Source organism: Enoplosus armatus, chromosome 4, assembly GCF_043641665.1.
Source record: "Enoplosus armatus isolate fEnoArm2 chromosome 4, fEnoArm2.hap1, whole genome shotgun sequence".
Taxonomy (NCBI): domain Eukaryota; kingdom Metazoa; phylum Chordata; class Actinopteri; order Centrarchiformes; family Enoplosidae; genus Enoplosus; species Enoplosus armatus.
Genome location: NC_092183.1, coordinates 1652934 through 1668730, shown reverse-complemented (window position 1 = coordinate 1668730; position 15797 = coordinate 1652934). Strand labels below are relative to the sequence as shown.

The 15797-nt window shown below is 44.5% G+C and overlaps 1 protein-coding gene across 1 annotated transcript; it reads right to left on the bottom strand.

The window, feature by feature from the left end:
• Positions 1 to 69: 69 nt before the first annotated feature.
• Positions 70 to 15730, bottom strand: LOC139283765 (solute carrier family 12 member 2-like). Its single transcript, XM_070903799.1, has 26 exons — positions 15281 to 15730; positions 14071 to 14193; positions 13811 to 13886; positions 13126 to 13221; positions 12708 to 12847; positions 12506 to 12616; positions 12199 to 12307; positions 11938 to 12065; positions 11405 to 11489; positions 10799 to 10947; positions 8981 to 9088; positions 8713 to 8836; positions 8517 to 8618; positions 7705 to 7860; positions 6858 to 6957; positions 6324 to 6435; positions 6088 to 6228; positions 5646 to 5752; positions 4832 to 4911; positions 4619 to 4753; positions 4246 to 4359; positions 1958 to 2069; positions 1775 to 1861; positions 1417 to 1552; positions 1261 to 1328; positions 70 to 205 (listed from the first exon to the last, which is right to left on the bottom strand). The coding sequence occupies exons 1-26, from the start codon at positions 15728 to 15730 to the stop codon at positions 70 to 72; spliced, it is 3285 nt and encodes a 1094-aa protein (XP_070759900.1).
• Positions 15731 to 15797: the final 67 nt, after the last annotated feature.

Sequence of the window (15797 nt, the reverse complement as noted above, 5' to 3'; positions counted from 1 at the left end):
ACATGTGTGTGTGTGTGTGTGTGTGTGTGTGTGTGTGTGAGTGTGTGTGTGTGTGTGAGTGTGTGTGTGTTAGGAGTAGAAGGTGAGGACGCTCTGCTGGTTTCCTCGGACCAGCAGCAGAGGTGGGACGTCTTTGGACAGAGTTTCCAGCCAGCACATGTAGAGGGCGCTCGACACCGTGCCCTTCCTGGCCAGAGGCATGCTCCTACAGACAGACAGGCAGAGAGAGAGACAGGCAGAGAGACAGACAGGCAGAGAGACAGACAGAGAGAGAGAGAGAGAGAGAGAGACAGAGAGAGAGAGAGAGACGGGCAGAGAGACAGACAGAGAGAGAGAGAGACAGAGAGAGAGAGACAGGCAGAGAAACAGACAGAGAGAGAGACAGACAGAGAGAGAGAGAGACAGAGAGTCATTAGGAAATACACAATCTACACTTTATTAACACTTTATTATCATTATTATCCTGTTTTTTAGAAACTTAGATATTAGTTTAGTTTATTTGCAAATGTATGTATAAAAAGAGAAAGTAAGAATTCAAAGAATAAGTTGTGCACGAGAGGTCAGAAGCCCAAAGCTCACTTTACAAATAAAGATTTAAGTACAGAAACATACGAAGACTTATTATTTATACCTTTTATACACGTAGAGCTGAAACGACCGACAGGAAATGAATCATCAACTCTTTTAGTTGGTTGAAGTGATTTTTTGGTGTGAAACCATTTCCTGGTTCCAGCTGTTCAGATGCAGATGTGCTGCTTTCCCTCTGAATGCTGTTAATAACTGTAACGTCTTGTTAATAATGTGGAGCTTTGTGAAGGCGTCACTTTGGGCTCTGAGTCATTGCGACCAAACAATCGATCCATTAATGGAGGAAATAATCAGCTGATTCATCCACAGTGAACTAATAATCATTAGCTGATAGTTCAGAATGAGCTCCACCTCAACTCCAACAGCAACATCCTGCTCCACATTAATGAGGAGGAATAATCCTCTAATGACAGAATCTATAATTTATATACTTTAAGGACAGTTTACTGATGATACTCACAGACTTTGACTGGAACAGAGTATTTGTACAGAGTGGTATTAGTACTTTTACTGCAGTAAAGGACCTGAATACTTCCTCCAGCCCTGGTGTCGTGTGAACAGGTTTCTGGGCGACCAGGTTCGACGATGAACTCGTTAATCACGGCCCCCCCATGATGACGTGAAAGTGAAGTGTGACATTAAAGAAGACAAACACAGATGTGGAGTTCTTACATGACGACGAGCTTCGCTGAGCTCGAGTGTTCCTTCAGCAGCTCGTTCAGTCTGATCTGTCGGTTGGTCTGAAAGACACAAACAGCACGTTGACGCGTTAAACGGCTGGAGCGTGCGATTGGTCGGGGTTGACGTGTCTGCAGTGTGTGGGGGCACCTTGGCCTTGTAGAGCTCCAGCTCGTTGTCAGTGATCCTCCAGGGCTCCTGGGCCTTCAGCCTCTCCGCAGCCTCCTGCTCCATGTCGTCCTCCTTCAGCCTGTACGGCTCGATCAGCTCCTTAAAACTCAGCTTACTGCAAACCAGAGACGTCGCGTTATTATAGCCACGTTATCAGCCGCGAGCCTGAACTGGCTAAAATGATACGCAGGTAAAGAAGAGTAAAGGGTCCTTTAAACATTCCCGTCATGCGTTGACTTCTTATTTTTCAGCCTTTACGTCATCATGTCGACTCACTGAGACAACGATAACTTTAAGTGAACTACGCGAGCCCGTCAGACTCCATCAGAGGGCGTACTTGTGTTTCTTGGGTTTGGTGTTGATGTCTCCGAGGACGTGGATGTCAGAGAAGTCGATCCTGAACCTGCTGAGCAGCGTGGCCATCCTGACGACACACACACACACACGAGAATCAACATACAGCATGAAGAGACAGAAACACAGTTGTAGAATAAATCAGATCGTAGCTCGTTTAACTCACACTCGGCGGTCGTGGTCGATGCGGTTGATCTTCCCGCCGATGAAGACGCGGATCCTGCAGTCGCCCCACTTGCTCCTGTTGGTCAGCAGGAAGGGAATCAGCAGAGTCAGACCTGCAAACACACACACACACACTTTACTGATGAAGGTTAATGGTTAGTTTGACAGAAACATTTAACTCTTCTGTAAATACAGGCGGGTGAGAGACAGGTGTATATATACAGTGCATCCGGAAAGTATTCACGGCGCTTCACTTTTTCCACATTTTGTTATGTTACACCCTTATTCCAAAATGGATTAAATTAATTTTTTTCCTCAAAATTCTACACACAACACCCCATAATGACAATGTGAAAAAAGTTTTTTTGAAATTTTTGCAAATTTATTAAAAATAAAAAACTAAGAAATCACATGTACATAAGTATTCACAGCCTTTGCCATGAAGCTCAAAATTGAGCTCAGGTGCATCCTGTTTCCACTGATCATCCTTGAGATGTTTCTGCAGCTTAATTGGAGTCCACCTGTGGTAAATTCAGTTGATTGGACATGATTTGGAAAGGCACACACCTGTCTATATAAGGTCCCACAGTTGACAGTGCATGTCAGAGCACAAACCAAGCATGAAGTCAAAGGAATTGTCTGTAGACCTCCGAGACAGGATTGTCTCGAGGCACAAATCTGGGGAAGGTTACAGAAAAATTTCTGCTGCTTTGAAGGTCCCAATGAGCACAGTGGCCTCCATCATCCGTAAGTGGAAGAAGTTCGGAACCACCAGGACTCTTCCTAGAGCTGGCCGGCCATCTAAACTGAGTAATCGGGGGAGAAGGGCCTTAGTCAGGGAGGTGACCAAGAACCCGATGGTCACTCTGTCAGAGCTCCAGAGTTCCTCTGTGGAGAGAGGAGAACCTTCCAGAAGGACAACCATCTCTGCAGCAATCCACCAATCAGGCCTGTATGGTAGAGTGGCCAGACGGAAGCCACTCCTTAGTAAAAGGCACATAGCAGCCCGCCTGGAGTTTGCCAAAAGGCACCTGAAGGACTCTCAGACCATGAGAAACAAAATTCTCTGGTCTGATGAGACAAAGATTGAACTCTTTGGTGTGAATGCCAGGCGTCACGTTTGGAGGAAACCAGGCACCGCTCATCACCAGGCCAATACCATCCCTACAGTGAAGCATGGTGGTGGCAGCATCATGCTGTGGGGATGTTTTTCAGCGGCAGGAACTGGGAGACTAGTCAGGATAGAGGGAAAGATGAATGCAGCAAAGTACAGAGACATCCTGGATGAAAACCTGCTCCAGAGCGCTCTTGACCTCAGACTGGGGCGACGGTTTATCTTTCAGCAGGACAACGACCCTAAGCACACAGCCAAGATATCAAAGGAGTGGCTTCAGGACAACTCTGTGAATGTCCTTGAGCGGCCCAGCCAGAGCCCAGACTTGAATCCGATTGAACATCTCTGGAGAGATCTGAAAATGGCTGTGCACCGACGCTTCCCATCCAACCTGATGGAGCTTGAGAGGTGCTGCAAAGAGGAATGGGTGAAACTGCCCAAAGATAGGTGTGCCAAGCTTGTGGCATCATATTCAAAAAGACTTGAGGCTGTAATTGCTGCCAAAGGTGCATCAACAAAGTATTGAGCAAAGGCTGTGAATACTTATGTACATGTGATTTCTCAGGTTTTTTATTTTTAATAAATTTGCAAAAATCTCAAAACTTTTTTCACGTTGTCATTATGGGGTGTTGTGTGTAGAATTTTGAGGAAAAAAATGAATTTAATCCATTTTGGTATAAGGCTGCAACATAACAAAAAGTGCTGTGAATACTTTCCGGATGCACTGTAAATATATGATGATGTACTTTCTTGTATTTCATTATGTAATATCCAAGAATATCAAGACATAAAAGAAATCACTGTGTGAACGAAATGAGCAGAGTTTTGTAGTTAAGTGTGCTTTTCATGTTTTCTCATCATTTTCATTTGAAGAGGTGCATTCTTTTTATGAAACCAGCAAAACAGCAGTGAGAGTTTGTGTGACAGATGGATGCCGTGTGGGGTCACGCTGTCCTGTAGAGGAAGAATCTGAACCAGAATCTCATCATGTGTCACATTCATTAAGAGACATACAGAAGATATCAGACCGAGAACAGAGACAACCGGAACATCAGCCGAGGGCAAGAAGGCAAATCAGTCAAGATTTAGGTAAAAGTTAGAAACATACATAACATAAACAACTTTATCATATTTAAGTTTGACGTTGGTCTGGAGCCGCACTATTAAAAACTGACCTCCATCATCAAACAACCACCACACGTCTATGGTTCCTTTGCCCTGCTTCTTCTTGAACTGCTGGCTGGTCTCCAACAGACGCTGGTCCGTCAGACTCAGAGGAGACTTGGTCTCTGTAGCAGATGGAAACACTTTGAGTAAGATGGACGTCTGTCTGTCCAGTACCGAGATCCATCGAGAGAAAAAACAGCTCAACAACAAACCTGCTGGTTGTAGATTGTAAATCTAATCGAGCTAGCAGTTTGCCTTCGTGCTAAGCTAGGCTAAACATGTGCTAGACCTATAGGTGAGCATAGACCAGAAGAAACGGCCATTATTGAAAAATAACACTGCATGTGAAGACTAAGAAGTGTTCACGTTGGACTCCTTTACCTCTCATGATGAGCGGGCTGCTCTGGTTGCTGGTGGTTTTCGAAGGACAGGAGTCAGAGTCCGAGTCTTTAGCCAGACTGATAGAAACCACCACCTCCTTGCCTGGTGGCTTCTCATGGGACGACAGCAGCTCGTCTGCAGGGACAAGCAGATACCGTGGATGCAGTACATGAGGTGGTGGACAGACAGATATACAGACAGAGACAGACGTACCTTGTCCCTGGATGTGAGAGATGTCCAGTCCGTCCTGCAGCCGAAGGATCACCACTCCGAACTGCAGGTCAAAGGCGTCGCTGGAACATAGAACAGATAATTCAACCTGCTTCGTTGGCAGAATGTAAATTCATCTTTAATTCCTAACAGTTTCTGTTTTACTGGTACAGCATGTCCACTGTAGCAGACAGCGGGACCGACTGTAATGTAAAAGACGCTAGAAACATTTAACTTGAATTTAAATTCAGAATTTGTTTTACATTCATTTCAGGGATGTTACAGTCATTCACTTCAAGACTTGTTGTCTCCTTTATTTTGCATTTTTACTGTAACGTCTTGACGTCTGGACATTTCAGTAAAAACATCCTCTGCAGGGGACCACAGGAGGGTATATAACAATATGCTTATGTACATGTATATACATTATACAGGATATGTAACTCATGTTTTCAGATTATTACAAAACAAGCTCTTCTGATGTGACATACATGTAACACGTAACTCTGACTTAAGCTAAGATTTATTTTTAGAAGATTACGAAAGAGTTTTTGTCATTTTTGGTGATCTTTGTTTTAAAAAAGTACTGAAACTGATACTTCCAACTTTAAAATGTGTTTCCCAAACTAAAACATACTACACATGTCCTACACATACATATACAGACTGTGACAAACTGGTGTTAGGCAGGTCTGTTTCTCAGACTTCTGTAGACCTCAAACATGACATGAATCCCAAACTTCAACCATGTTTGGGGCAAAAAAAAAAGCACCTTTTAAAATGTTTTTAAAATGTTAAAAGACACATCAGTTCTTACTGTATAGTGTTGATGTAAATCTCCACATCTCTCATGTCTCCGTCACTCCAGTTGTTCTTGAAACCCATGACCAACGTGTTCGGCTTGAGACGACCCAAACCGACAGCCTGGAGACCAGAGAACAGATCTCAAAACATTAACTGTGCTGTAATTAAATCATTTACAGAAAATTAAATCATCCTGACAGAAATTACATCTTCAGTGTGTGATAGAAAGTCAGTGTGTTAATATTCAGGTTACAAAAGGAAAAGTTTGGAGTTTTGGTTCATTTGTCTCTGGTTTGAATTCCCAGAGCAGCTGTAAAACAACTGATGAAATTAAATTAAGAACACAGCATGAAAACCTGCTATCACTCCCACATTGAGATCCTTTCACGATTGATGAGACAGACAAATGTCAGAGGAAAAGATTTAAGGTTTGATCTTCAGCCAGATGTTCATACCTGCAGGAGGAACTGCGCCCCGTGCCGCAGGTTGTCAGAGAAAACAGGAATGTAAAAGGCCTTGATCCGTTTCTTATTGAGCCAGCGCTGACAGCGGGCGTGATCCTGAGACAGCTCCTTCACGTTTGGCCGGCGGGACACCTGGACCAGAAGAGAGACGCAGGAGATGATGGGAGAAGACAAAGGAGAAGATCTACGACGGGATGAAATGTTTCCTAAAGCTCGTCTGTACGTACGGTCCTGACGTGAGCGCAGACCATGAGGCCGACGTTCTTGGTGAAAGAATGAACCAGCTGAAGGAGAGCGGGACGAGAGTTTGGATAACCAGCCAGCACCAAACACTGCGGCCTGTAAACACGGAGTTCAAACACTTAGACGCTCCCGTAATGTTGTCACAGGGTGTCTTGACGAAGGTCCAGAGGGACTGAAACGTTAGTATGATCAATAAATTGTGATGCTGAACGAGAGCAGTGGTTCAAAACCTGGAAAAACTGTGGTTTACTGAGACATTTGGCTGCTGTATTTTAACACAAAATGTTTTCAAGGTCGTCCGTTTCCTTCTGAAAAAACCCTCCAAAGCTTATTTAATTTAATTCAGTTGTTCCACTGTTAGTTCCTACACGTTGTCTGCGGGATGCTTTTATCTAAAGCACCATAAAACAGCATCAATGATCCAGATTTTAGCATTAAGGGCCTGAGTTGGTATAAAACCTTTAACAGAGCCATGTCTGAACCCAGAATCAAAGCCCAGATCTGACCCTCGAGCTGACCTGAAGTTTTTAACGTGGTCCTCGACTCCAGTGAGGCTCAGACAGTGAGTCAGAGCCTGGTTGTAGATCAGAGCCTGAGTGGACGAACCCCAGTTGACATCTGCAGGAGACAGGAGACAGCACACACATACCAGTTAGAGTGATGTGGGGTGATGATGCTGAGAGTCTGTAAAGTGGAATAAAAATGAGTGTAATAGAGCCGGACAGAGAGGAGTAGGTTTGAGAAGCGGTTAGAGAAGTTATACAGATTTTAGACTGTGTATCAGCAGATACCCTGAGGCCCTGTTTACACCTGCCGTTAACATGCGGCAGCTCCAGGTGTGAATGCAGTGTGGCCCAGGACACTCCTCCCACTCCTCAAGATATATTACGAGTGCGCCTCACATCAGTCTTTGCTCGCACACCAAAGTCTTTGCAAACTTCTACTTCTTTTAATTTCCATCAGACTAGGCAGGGGAAGCGCACTGCTGCCTCCCGCTGGTTAAAAACAACAACTCATTTGGTCTTTGCAAACAGAAATGATGCACGAGTGTATTTGCATACAGAGCGGGGACGTGAGATCCGATCACAAGTGGTCACTTGAGACCCATGTGGAGACGCACGTTGATTAAAGGTATAAACAGGGTCTCAGTTGGATCGGTACAGCCACAATAAAAAGCTCACAGACCAAAAAGGTTGGGAACCACTCGGATAGAAGTAAGGAGATTTTCCTATTGACTTCAATACAGCGCTGCATTTTAGGGCACTTCAACATTGATGACAACTTCCTGAACGCAGGCAGAAACAAGTGGTTGGTATCTGATCCGTTTTATTAAAGTTACACAACGTGAGCTCAGTCTGTTGTTACCAGGTTTCTTGTAGCTGACGTAGATGTAGAGAGCCAGGACGATGAGCAGAGTGACCAGAGCTGCCCACCAGTTGATGACAAACATCACCACACAGCACAGGATCGCCCCGGCAAGAGACACCCACATGTTGTAGTACTTGAAGCTGGGACGCCATCCTGTGGTGAGAGACGAGAATGAAGCCAAAAGAGGCACGCTAGCAAAGCGACGAAACATCACAGCAAAGATGAACAGACCCCGATACAAAGACGAACAACCAGATTCTTAATTAATGCAAATGTTTCCCGGAGCCTCGATGGAGGCAGACGTGATCTCATTGGTTGAATTGAACACAAGTGGTAGATAGCAGGCTTGTTCAAGCTAGCCGTAAAAGTAAGCTAACAAGTAAGAGGTAAATACTGTTATGTATTTTACACTTTCTGTATTTAATTCTAAGTTGAGTACATTTTATTCATGTCGCCTAAAATCCCACATTTTTCACAGAGAGCTTCACAATCCGCACAGCTGGCCTTCTCCTAAAAAGAGTAAACAATACAAATGTCCAGTTAGCAGCACTAGCTTTGAAAAAAACAGTTACCAGTAAAGTTTTATTATTCAACCTAGACTTGAAGCTAATGTAACACCAGTTACAAGTCAGAATTTAAAAAGAAAACGTCCAAAAAATGTATATAATAACCTTTAATATGACACAATTTGTCATTTCCACCTTTAAAAAGGTTAGAGACCTTAAAGGCCAAGTCAACTCTAATGTAACTAGAACCAGTAAATCTCATCATATATTAAGTTCAGGTCAGTTTCAGTTTCCAGAGTTTACCTGGAGAGTTGGCCAGGGAGGCGTGGAAGACGGAGAAGTTGATGAGAGCGTAGGAGGCCAGGAAGAAGTTGGAGATGATGGGAGCGATGATGTTCAACTCCGCTAGCAGACAACACCAAGAGAGAGGTTCAGTACTCAGGACCAGCTGTTCCTTCCGTTTCTCACAGCTGTATCATTCAAAGACACGGCAGCTTACCGATGAGGATGAAGGCCAGGCCGATGCAGAAGGTCAGGACGTAACCACGGAGAGGCTCGTTGTTCTTCCCATAACCCTTTGCAAACACACCCAGGCCCGGGTAGATGTTGTCCTTACACAGAGCCTAGAATCACATCATCACACATGATGATGACTGATATGTCCAGTTCATCGTCTCTACTTGTGTCTGTGTAAAGTGATGCTGTCGTTGGTTGTCTAGTGATGAATAAGATTACATCGAAAGAAATACAATGAGCTGATTTCTGACCTGGAAGACTTTGGGCGCGCTGACCAGCGAGGCCAGAGCCGATGACAGAGTGGCTGAAAAGATCCCTGCAGAGATCAGAGGACCGAAGCCGGACACCAGACTCATCACCTGGACAACACACACACACACACACACACACACACACACACCTTCAGGTTCACACTAATCGATTACAATCCATTCAATATCGCTATCTGTAGGTCCAGACTTCATTGTGGGGTGTATTCTACCCATAATCCTTTGCAAAAGGGTCCAGCAGCTCAGACATATGCAGCCGTTTGTTTTCTGGTACAATCTGATTTTATGTGCATTCATTAATGTTGTTTTCTAATCCTCAGAAGTTGTATTTAGTGTTGTGTCTGGGACAGAAAGCGTCACAATCTGCCCCACAACGACTTCTTGTGTGTTTTCGTTTAATATCACGACCGTTTGCCGCTTTGACACCAACTCAACTCACCTGGAGCAGCGTTAGCAGCAGGATAAGGGTCGGGGTCAGAGGTCAGCTAACTCAACGCTGCAGCCCAGCCAAGGTTAAGACAATGTCATTTGTTTTACTGTTAAGAACCTTTCGTTCTTGTTTGTTCCTAAACAACAAAATATTTGTATTACTGACTGAATTGAGGGACAGAAGACACCTCTGTTCTCAAGCATCAATATGTACCAACACTATGAGGCGTCTGTTAGCGTGTAAGAGGACGAGAAACACGCGCAGATGTTGGATTCATTCACATCTGCTTTAGACGTTTAGACAGATTTTAGTGATTTTACAGACATTATAATAAAACAAGTGTTTCTGTCTGTAGCAACAGACGAGATCGTGCACAGCGATATCAGTGTCAGAGAGCTGAGTGTGTGTGTGTGTGTGTGTGTGTGTGTAGGAGGATGTTGTCAATGCTCTCATTCAGCTCTGTCTCCAACCAGCGAGAACCTTGTGACTCAAAACAACAGTCACTATTATCACTGCTGCATTTTGTTTGGGAACAGCTCCGTCTCACACACACACACACACACACACACACACACACACACACACACACACAGTGCAGGCACCTACAGGATCCGAGCAGCAGGCTGTCACGATTCACACTCGTGTTAAACAACCACAACAGAATCTGCAGGTGTTAAAGAGGATCTTCATTACATAGATACGTTAGACAAGTGACTTTAAAAAAGAAGAAGCTTGAAAAACTAAAACAAAAAGTTCTTGATACTATATAAACAACATAAATAGTAACGATAAGCTGCATTGAGTCATAAAGACAGATGACACAAGGAAACTGTGCTTGAGGGGATGAGGTTGGGTGATGTTAGCAGCTGGCAGTAGGACAGTGTCGTATCCTGACACGGCATCGCTTCCATAGAAAACAATAGCTGTGGGCGTCTTGATGCACGTCACACTCTGCCAGTGTGTGTTGCCCTTTATGTAACACACATTCCTGAGCTCGTCTGAGTGTTACGAGTGAAGTAAACAATAAATGCCTCAACCTGATTGGTCACCATATCCACATCACAAATGATAATATGATCTTCAGTGTTCTTTTGTCTTAATATCTACTGAAAGCATCGATATCCATATTGGCCTCGTGGTGGAGACAGTATATTGTAACCGCAACATCAATAGTTTGAATCCATTGTTGCGTCTCATTCATTTCCTCATTGTCATACTATGTCAATATATCTTGTCAGTATTGTCCAAGCCACTTTCAGCTCTGAGAGCAGCTGCCACACACACTGACGGTGACTCGGCAAGCAGCCCGTAGTTTCCTGACATTAAAGGAAGAAATCAACATTATTCTGAGCCGAGTGCGAGTCTGTTACCTGGAAGTCGTTCATCAGGCCATACTGACAGCCTCCCTCCTTGCAGATGGAGAAGTCGTAGCCCAGCGTGCAGGCGGCGTCGGTACAGTTCACCGTGTCGCTCACCGTGTCGTTGTGGTCACCGGTGGCGTCCCGGACGATGCAGGAGCCTGCAGGAGGAGAAAACCAACACACACTCTGACATAACAACAGCAGACAAATCTGCTGCAGTCAACCAGTCTCTTTTTTGGTTTGTCAAATAGCTGCCAAAGCACAACACTGTGCATCTCTTCATTTTGCCAGATATTTATCTTCCACCATTTTCATATTGATGGAGACAAAATATAACAATCCACAATTTAGAAATCTGACCATTAGACAACTCAGATTTGGAAATCAAGAGATATACAGAATCTAGGATCAGACATTTTTGAGAATCACTGTCACCGACGAGCATATCGCCACCGTTGTGCCTTTCATGACACAACTTGTGCAACAAATTAAGAGCTGCAGTCAACACCAAGTCTACGTGAATCTGAGTTGTAGAAGAAGAGCTACAAACATCTACACATCTAGGAAAACTCAACTAAATTTAATGCAGAATTGACGGACTTGGTGTATACCTACCTGCAGAGATGGCGACAGCCACGTAGGTGATTCCCGTGATGAGGATGGCCAGCAGAGTACCTTTAGGGATCGCTGACTGAGGGTCCTGAAGATGGAGGCATGATGAGATTCAAGTTTACTGTTTCAGCTCAGAGTGGAAATTCATCTTGATCCTCAAGCAGCTGAAAGACTTCATATCAAGAAGAAAGCATTGTTTCCCTGACTTCTTCTGATTATAGTAATAACAAAACCAAAATCAAAGAGCGATTAAAAAATGAATTAACCTAATGGTGGCATGTAAAGAAAGGAAATAATGGAGGACTGAACCTTGGAACACAAGAAATATTTACTAATTCAGAGCAGGACTTCTGAAGGTAGTATTGAGCTCTTTGGTAAGACCAAAAGGAGTCTAGAACTGTGGCAGGGAGTCTAATCCAAAGTTTGCTCAAAGTTTTGAACGTGCTACATGTCTGAGATCACCCAACAGTGACATCTGTGTAAGTGTACTGACTACTGAGTGCACATATACATAATGCACTTAATGGAAAACTCACAGCGAGGTCTCCAGAGATGTTGGCCCCAGCCAGGATCCCGGTGGCCGCAGGGAAGAAAATGGCGAACACCGAGAAGAATGTCTCCTCGTCTCTGAAGTCTGGGCCCAGGTTCTCTAAAAGGATGGCAGCTGTAGGAGGAGAGAACCAAAACAAAGGAATACATAGGCTAGACTTTTAATTTAAATTCTAACACTGCTAAATGTTAGACAGAACATAGAATAGACCAAAAGTTCGGATAAAACTAAAAGGGTGCAGACTGACTGTGGTAGCCGAAGAATCCTTTGGGTTCTTTGCTTTCTATTGACATGAAGCTTCCTATGAAGTAGTTAGCTATGGCTCCCAGCAGGATCACCAGGAGGACAATCTGAGCCTGAAGGACAGAGAGACAGAGAGAAAGAAAGAGAGGGGTACAAGTAAGACCTAGCAAGAACAATTTGATGATGGCGCTAGACGAAAAGCCAGGGGATCAACAAAGGGGACCTGGGGTCCACGGATGTCTGTATATAGGTGAAGATTTATTTCAGTCAGACGATTTTGAGTCTGTGATATTGTAGATTCCCAGTCCTACCTTGGCTTCCCACTCCATCCCAGCTACAGAGATTCCCAGCAGCAGGATGACGGTCAGAGTCCCGACGATACGAATGTCATTTAGCTCATCCGTCATCAGAGCATCCACATCCTGCAACAAACAACCAAAGCAGCAACATCAGAACCAGTGCTCGACAGACAGGCAGAGAAATGTTTGAACGGTTATACCAAGTAATTCTTACACTAAGCATCTCCACGACTGTCTCTGCAAAGCCTACGACGTACATGGCCACAGCCACGGCGTTGGCGAAGGCGAAGATGAGACCGATGGAGCCTCCGAACTCTGGCCCCAGGCTCCTGGAGATCAGGTAGTACGCTCCTCCTGGACAGCAGTGATACACGGTATTAATGATTGTTTCATCATGAACACAGGTGGCTTTCACTTGGTTTGATTTTAGGTATGCTGGTAAAGTAATCACGTCCAAAGGCTGTTGACTCACTGGAAATATTGGTACGGTATTGGTACGTTTTCCTGAAATCTCCTAACTGAGCCTTGGTGCTTCTGTTTTGTGGTTGTAACAGACCCCTGAATCCTCTGTATTTCAGGAAAACTCGCAAACATTTTTCAAAATAAAAGCTGGTTTACAGTTGCAGTCTCACCTCCTCGTACGAAGCCGTTGGTTGCTATAGCAGAGGTAGACAGACCGGTGATGGTGGTGACCAGAGTGGCCATCAGAATGATCGCAATGGTCAGTCCTATTACAAAAAAACAAATGAGACCAAACCTGTGAGACGAGTGTGATTAATCATATCAACTCCAGAACGATCACAGTAGCTGACCAACAGATTTGTCCGTAAATGTGGGGTAAAGTAAAAGTGCACCCTGTTACAATGCAGGATTATCATTTTGTGTTAGCTTACTAGCTCATTTTAGCAAGCGAACTAACCCAACTGTTCTCCATTGTTGGAAGTGTTTATACAGATAAATCACCTTGTTTCAAGCTAGCCTCCCCCGCTAAGACAAAATAACTATCACAGAACTTTCCTTTACGTGTTCTTATGGGTCTCATTTTATATCTTTGACCAGCCAGATTTAGAATAAGATATATCAGATAATACTTGTGCGAAGGATACATTCATTGATTGTTTGTTTGGCTCTTTTCATGGGATTTGTTGATGAAGAAAAGAATATGGAGCCTTATTCTTTAAGTACTGTAGCTGCCACATGACACATCGACTGAGGACAGCTTTACTCTGATTGGCTGGGAGCCTCTCGAAGGAGATGGAGCTCACACTTGGATCCTTCTCCTAAAGTCAAAGTTACACTTGATTTATTTGTACCAACCAATTCCAGCCTGTCCGACAATCCACGACATTCGGATGAAGAGCATCACACCCCAGATATTCAGCATGCAGCGGATCTGTAACACACATGGTAGAGCTTGTGGGGACCAGCTTGTACCCCCCCCCCCCCCAGATGGGAGATGATTCCCACAATGTGATTAATGAAACTCTCCCTGATTAATAACATTTATTTAATCGGATCACATTAAACATCACAGGGAGAATGCTCTTCTAACATTCTTCCATGTACACAACACTAACCAAAACTCCTTTGACCCAACCAAACTTGACAGTTCCTCCTTTTGCCTCCTTCGCCGCCAAGGCCGCCGCCTCCTCAGCCGCCGATGGCTCTTCTCCATTGGCCAGACCGTCCTCAAACGGCTCCTGACAACCAATCACAGCCAAGATTGAAAAAAGTGAAAGACAAAGAGACAGACAGGTGAGTGACAGAGAAAATGTGCCAGAGCTGAAAGGAAAAGTATATATATATATATATATATACCTCATATCCCTGGTTAATGTGAACCTAAACACCAGTTGGTTTACTAAAACTTTTACTTAACTTTCTCAGAAGTGCTTACAGTGACTCCTTGTGCATATAAATATTGTAGCATCTAATTATTATATTGAGAGTCTGGTGATATCTCAGTGTTGATTTTGGCTCCATGAAATGTGATACGCTCAAAGTGTCAGTTATTTCACCTCCGGAGTCACTGTAACGTCACCCAACAACAGAGTACAGAGCACGTCTATGCTACAGCTACCTAGTTGTATCAGAGGAGTGGGAGTGTGGCAGGGGATGCCTGCAGGGTCATGAGAGGCAGCATTGTGTGTGTGTGTGTGTGTGTGTGTGTGTGTTGGGGTCATGCCTCCAGTGATGTCACTGAGCCCACTCAGAGTCTCTTGTTGGGAGTGATGGGAATGTCTTCTGTTTACAGACATACACTGACTTCTGTCAGGTGGACGAGACGGAAACGACGGCTGCATATTAACTGAATTTCTCTCCTACAGAAAACACTGAACAGTTGTTTCAGTCTTTAAATTAAAGTTGAACAGTTGGTTCAGTCTTTAAATTAAAGTTGAACAGTTGGTTCAGTCTTTAAATTAAAGTGCAGCCCAAAGGACAAATGAAATACAACGTCCCTCTCACTGTAATACTCCATCAAGACATCTTGACTTCAAGATTTGACATGTACTTAAGTAGGCTACATTTCGCTGATAATACTTGTGAACTTACTAATGATACTTGCTTTTAATAATTAAGTGACATTTTGATTGCAGGACTTGATTGATGTGATTATGTTTTAAACTTGTGGCTACTTTAAAAAAGTAAAAAGTTCCACCTTTGCTTACTTATTCCTAATATTTTGAATATTCCTAATATTCCCATTGGAACATGTTGACTTTGCTGTGCAATATGACATGGAGTTATTTAAAGTGATGAAGGTCATGAAGAGTTTACTGTCGTTACTTTATCGAGTTCATCGTGCAGCTCCGACAGCGACGGTCTGGTCAGCTTCTCCCCGAGCGGCGCAGCAGTCTGCCGGTAGAAGTCGATGTTGGGCACCGCGTCGATGGTGTTGTGTCCGAAGGTCCTCATGTAGTAGGTGTTGGAGTGGGAGTCGGAGATGTGCGTGTGTCCCGTGCCCGTTGAATGGAGGCTGACCGAGTCGCTCCTCGCCGTGTCCGGTTCGTGGGAGACATCAGGCGGGAGCCCGATGTCCATCGCGCTGCCCAGACCGCCCGAATCCGTGAACCCCACCACCCTGAACCGGCCTTTGGACTCATCGGGCGGCTTGGATCCATCGGTGGAGGCCGGGACAGGAGCAGGGGTCGGGGCCGGTGCTGCGGATGATGCTTCTGTCACCACATCCACCTGGAAGCGGCCGCCGCTCTTCAAGGACGGTTTCTGTCCCGACATGTTCGCCCGGATAGACGATAAAAGCCGTCCAAAGCGTCGCTAATGCACCGAGAGACAAACGGTCACC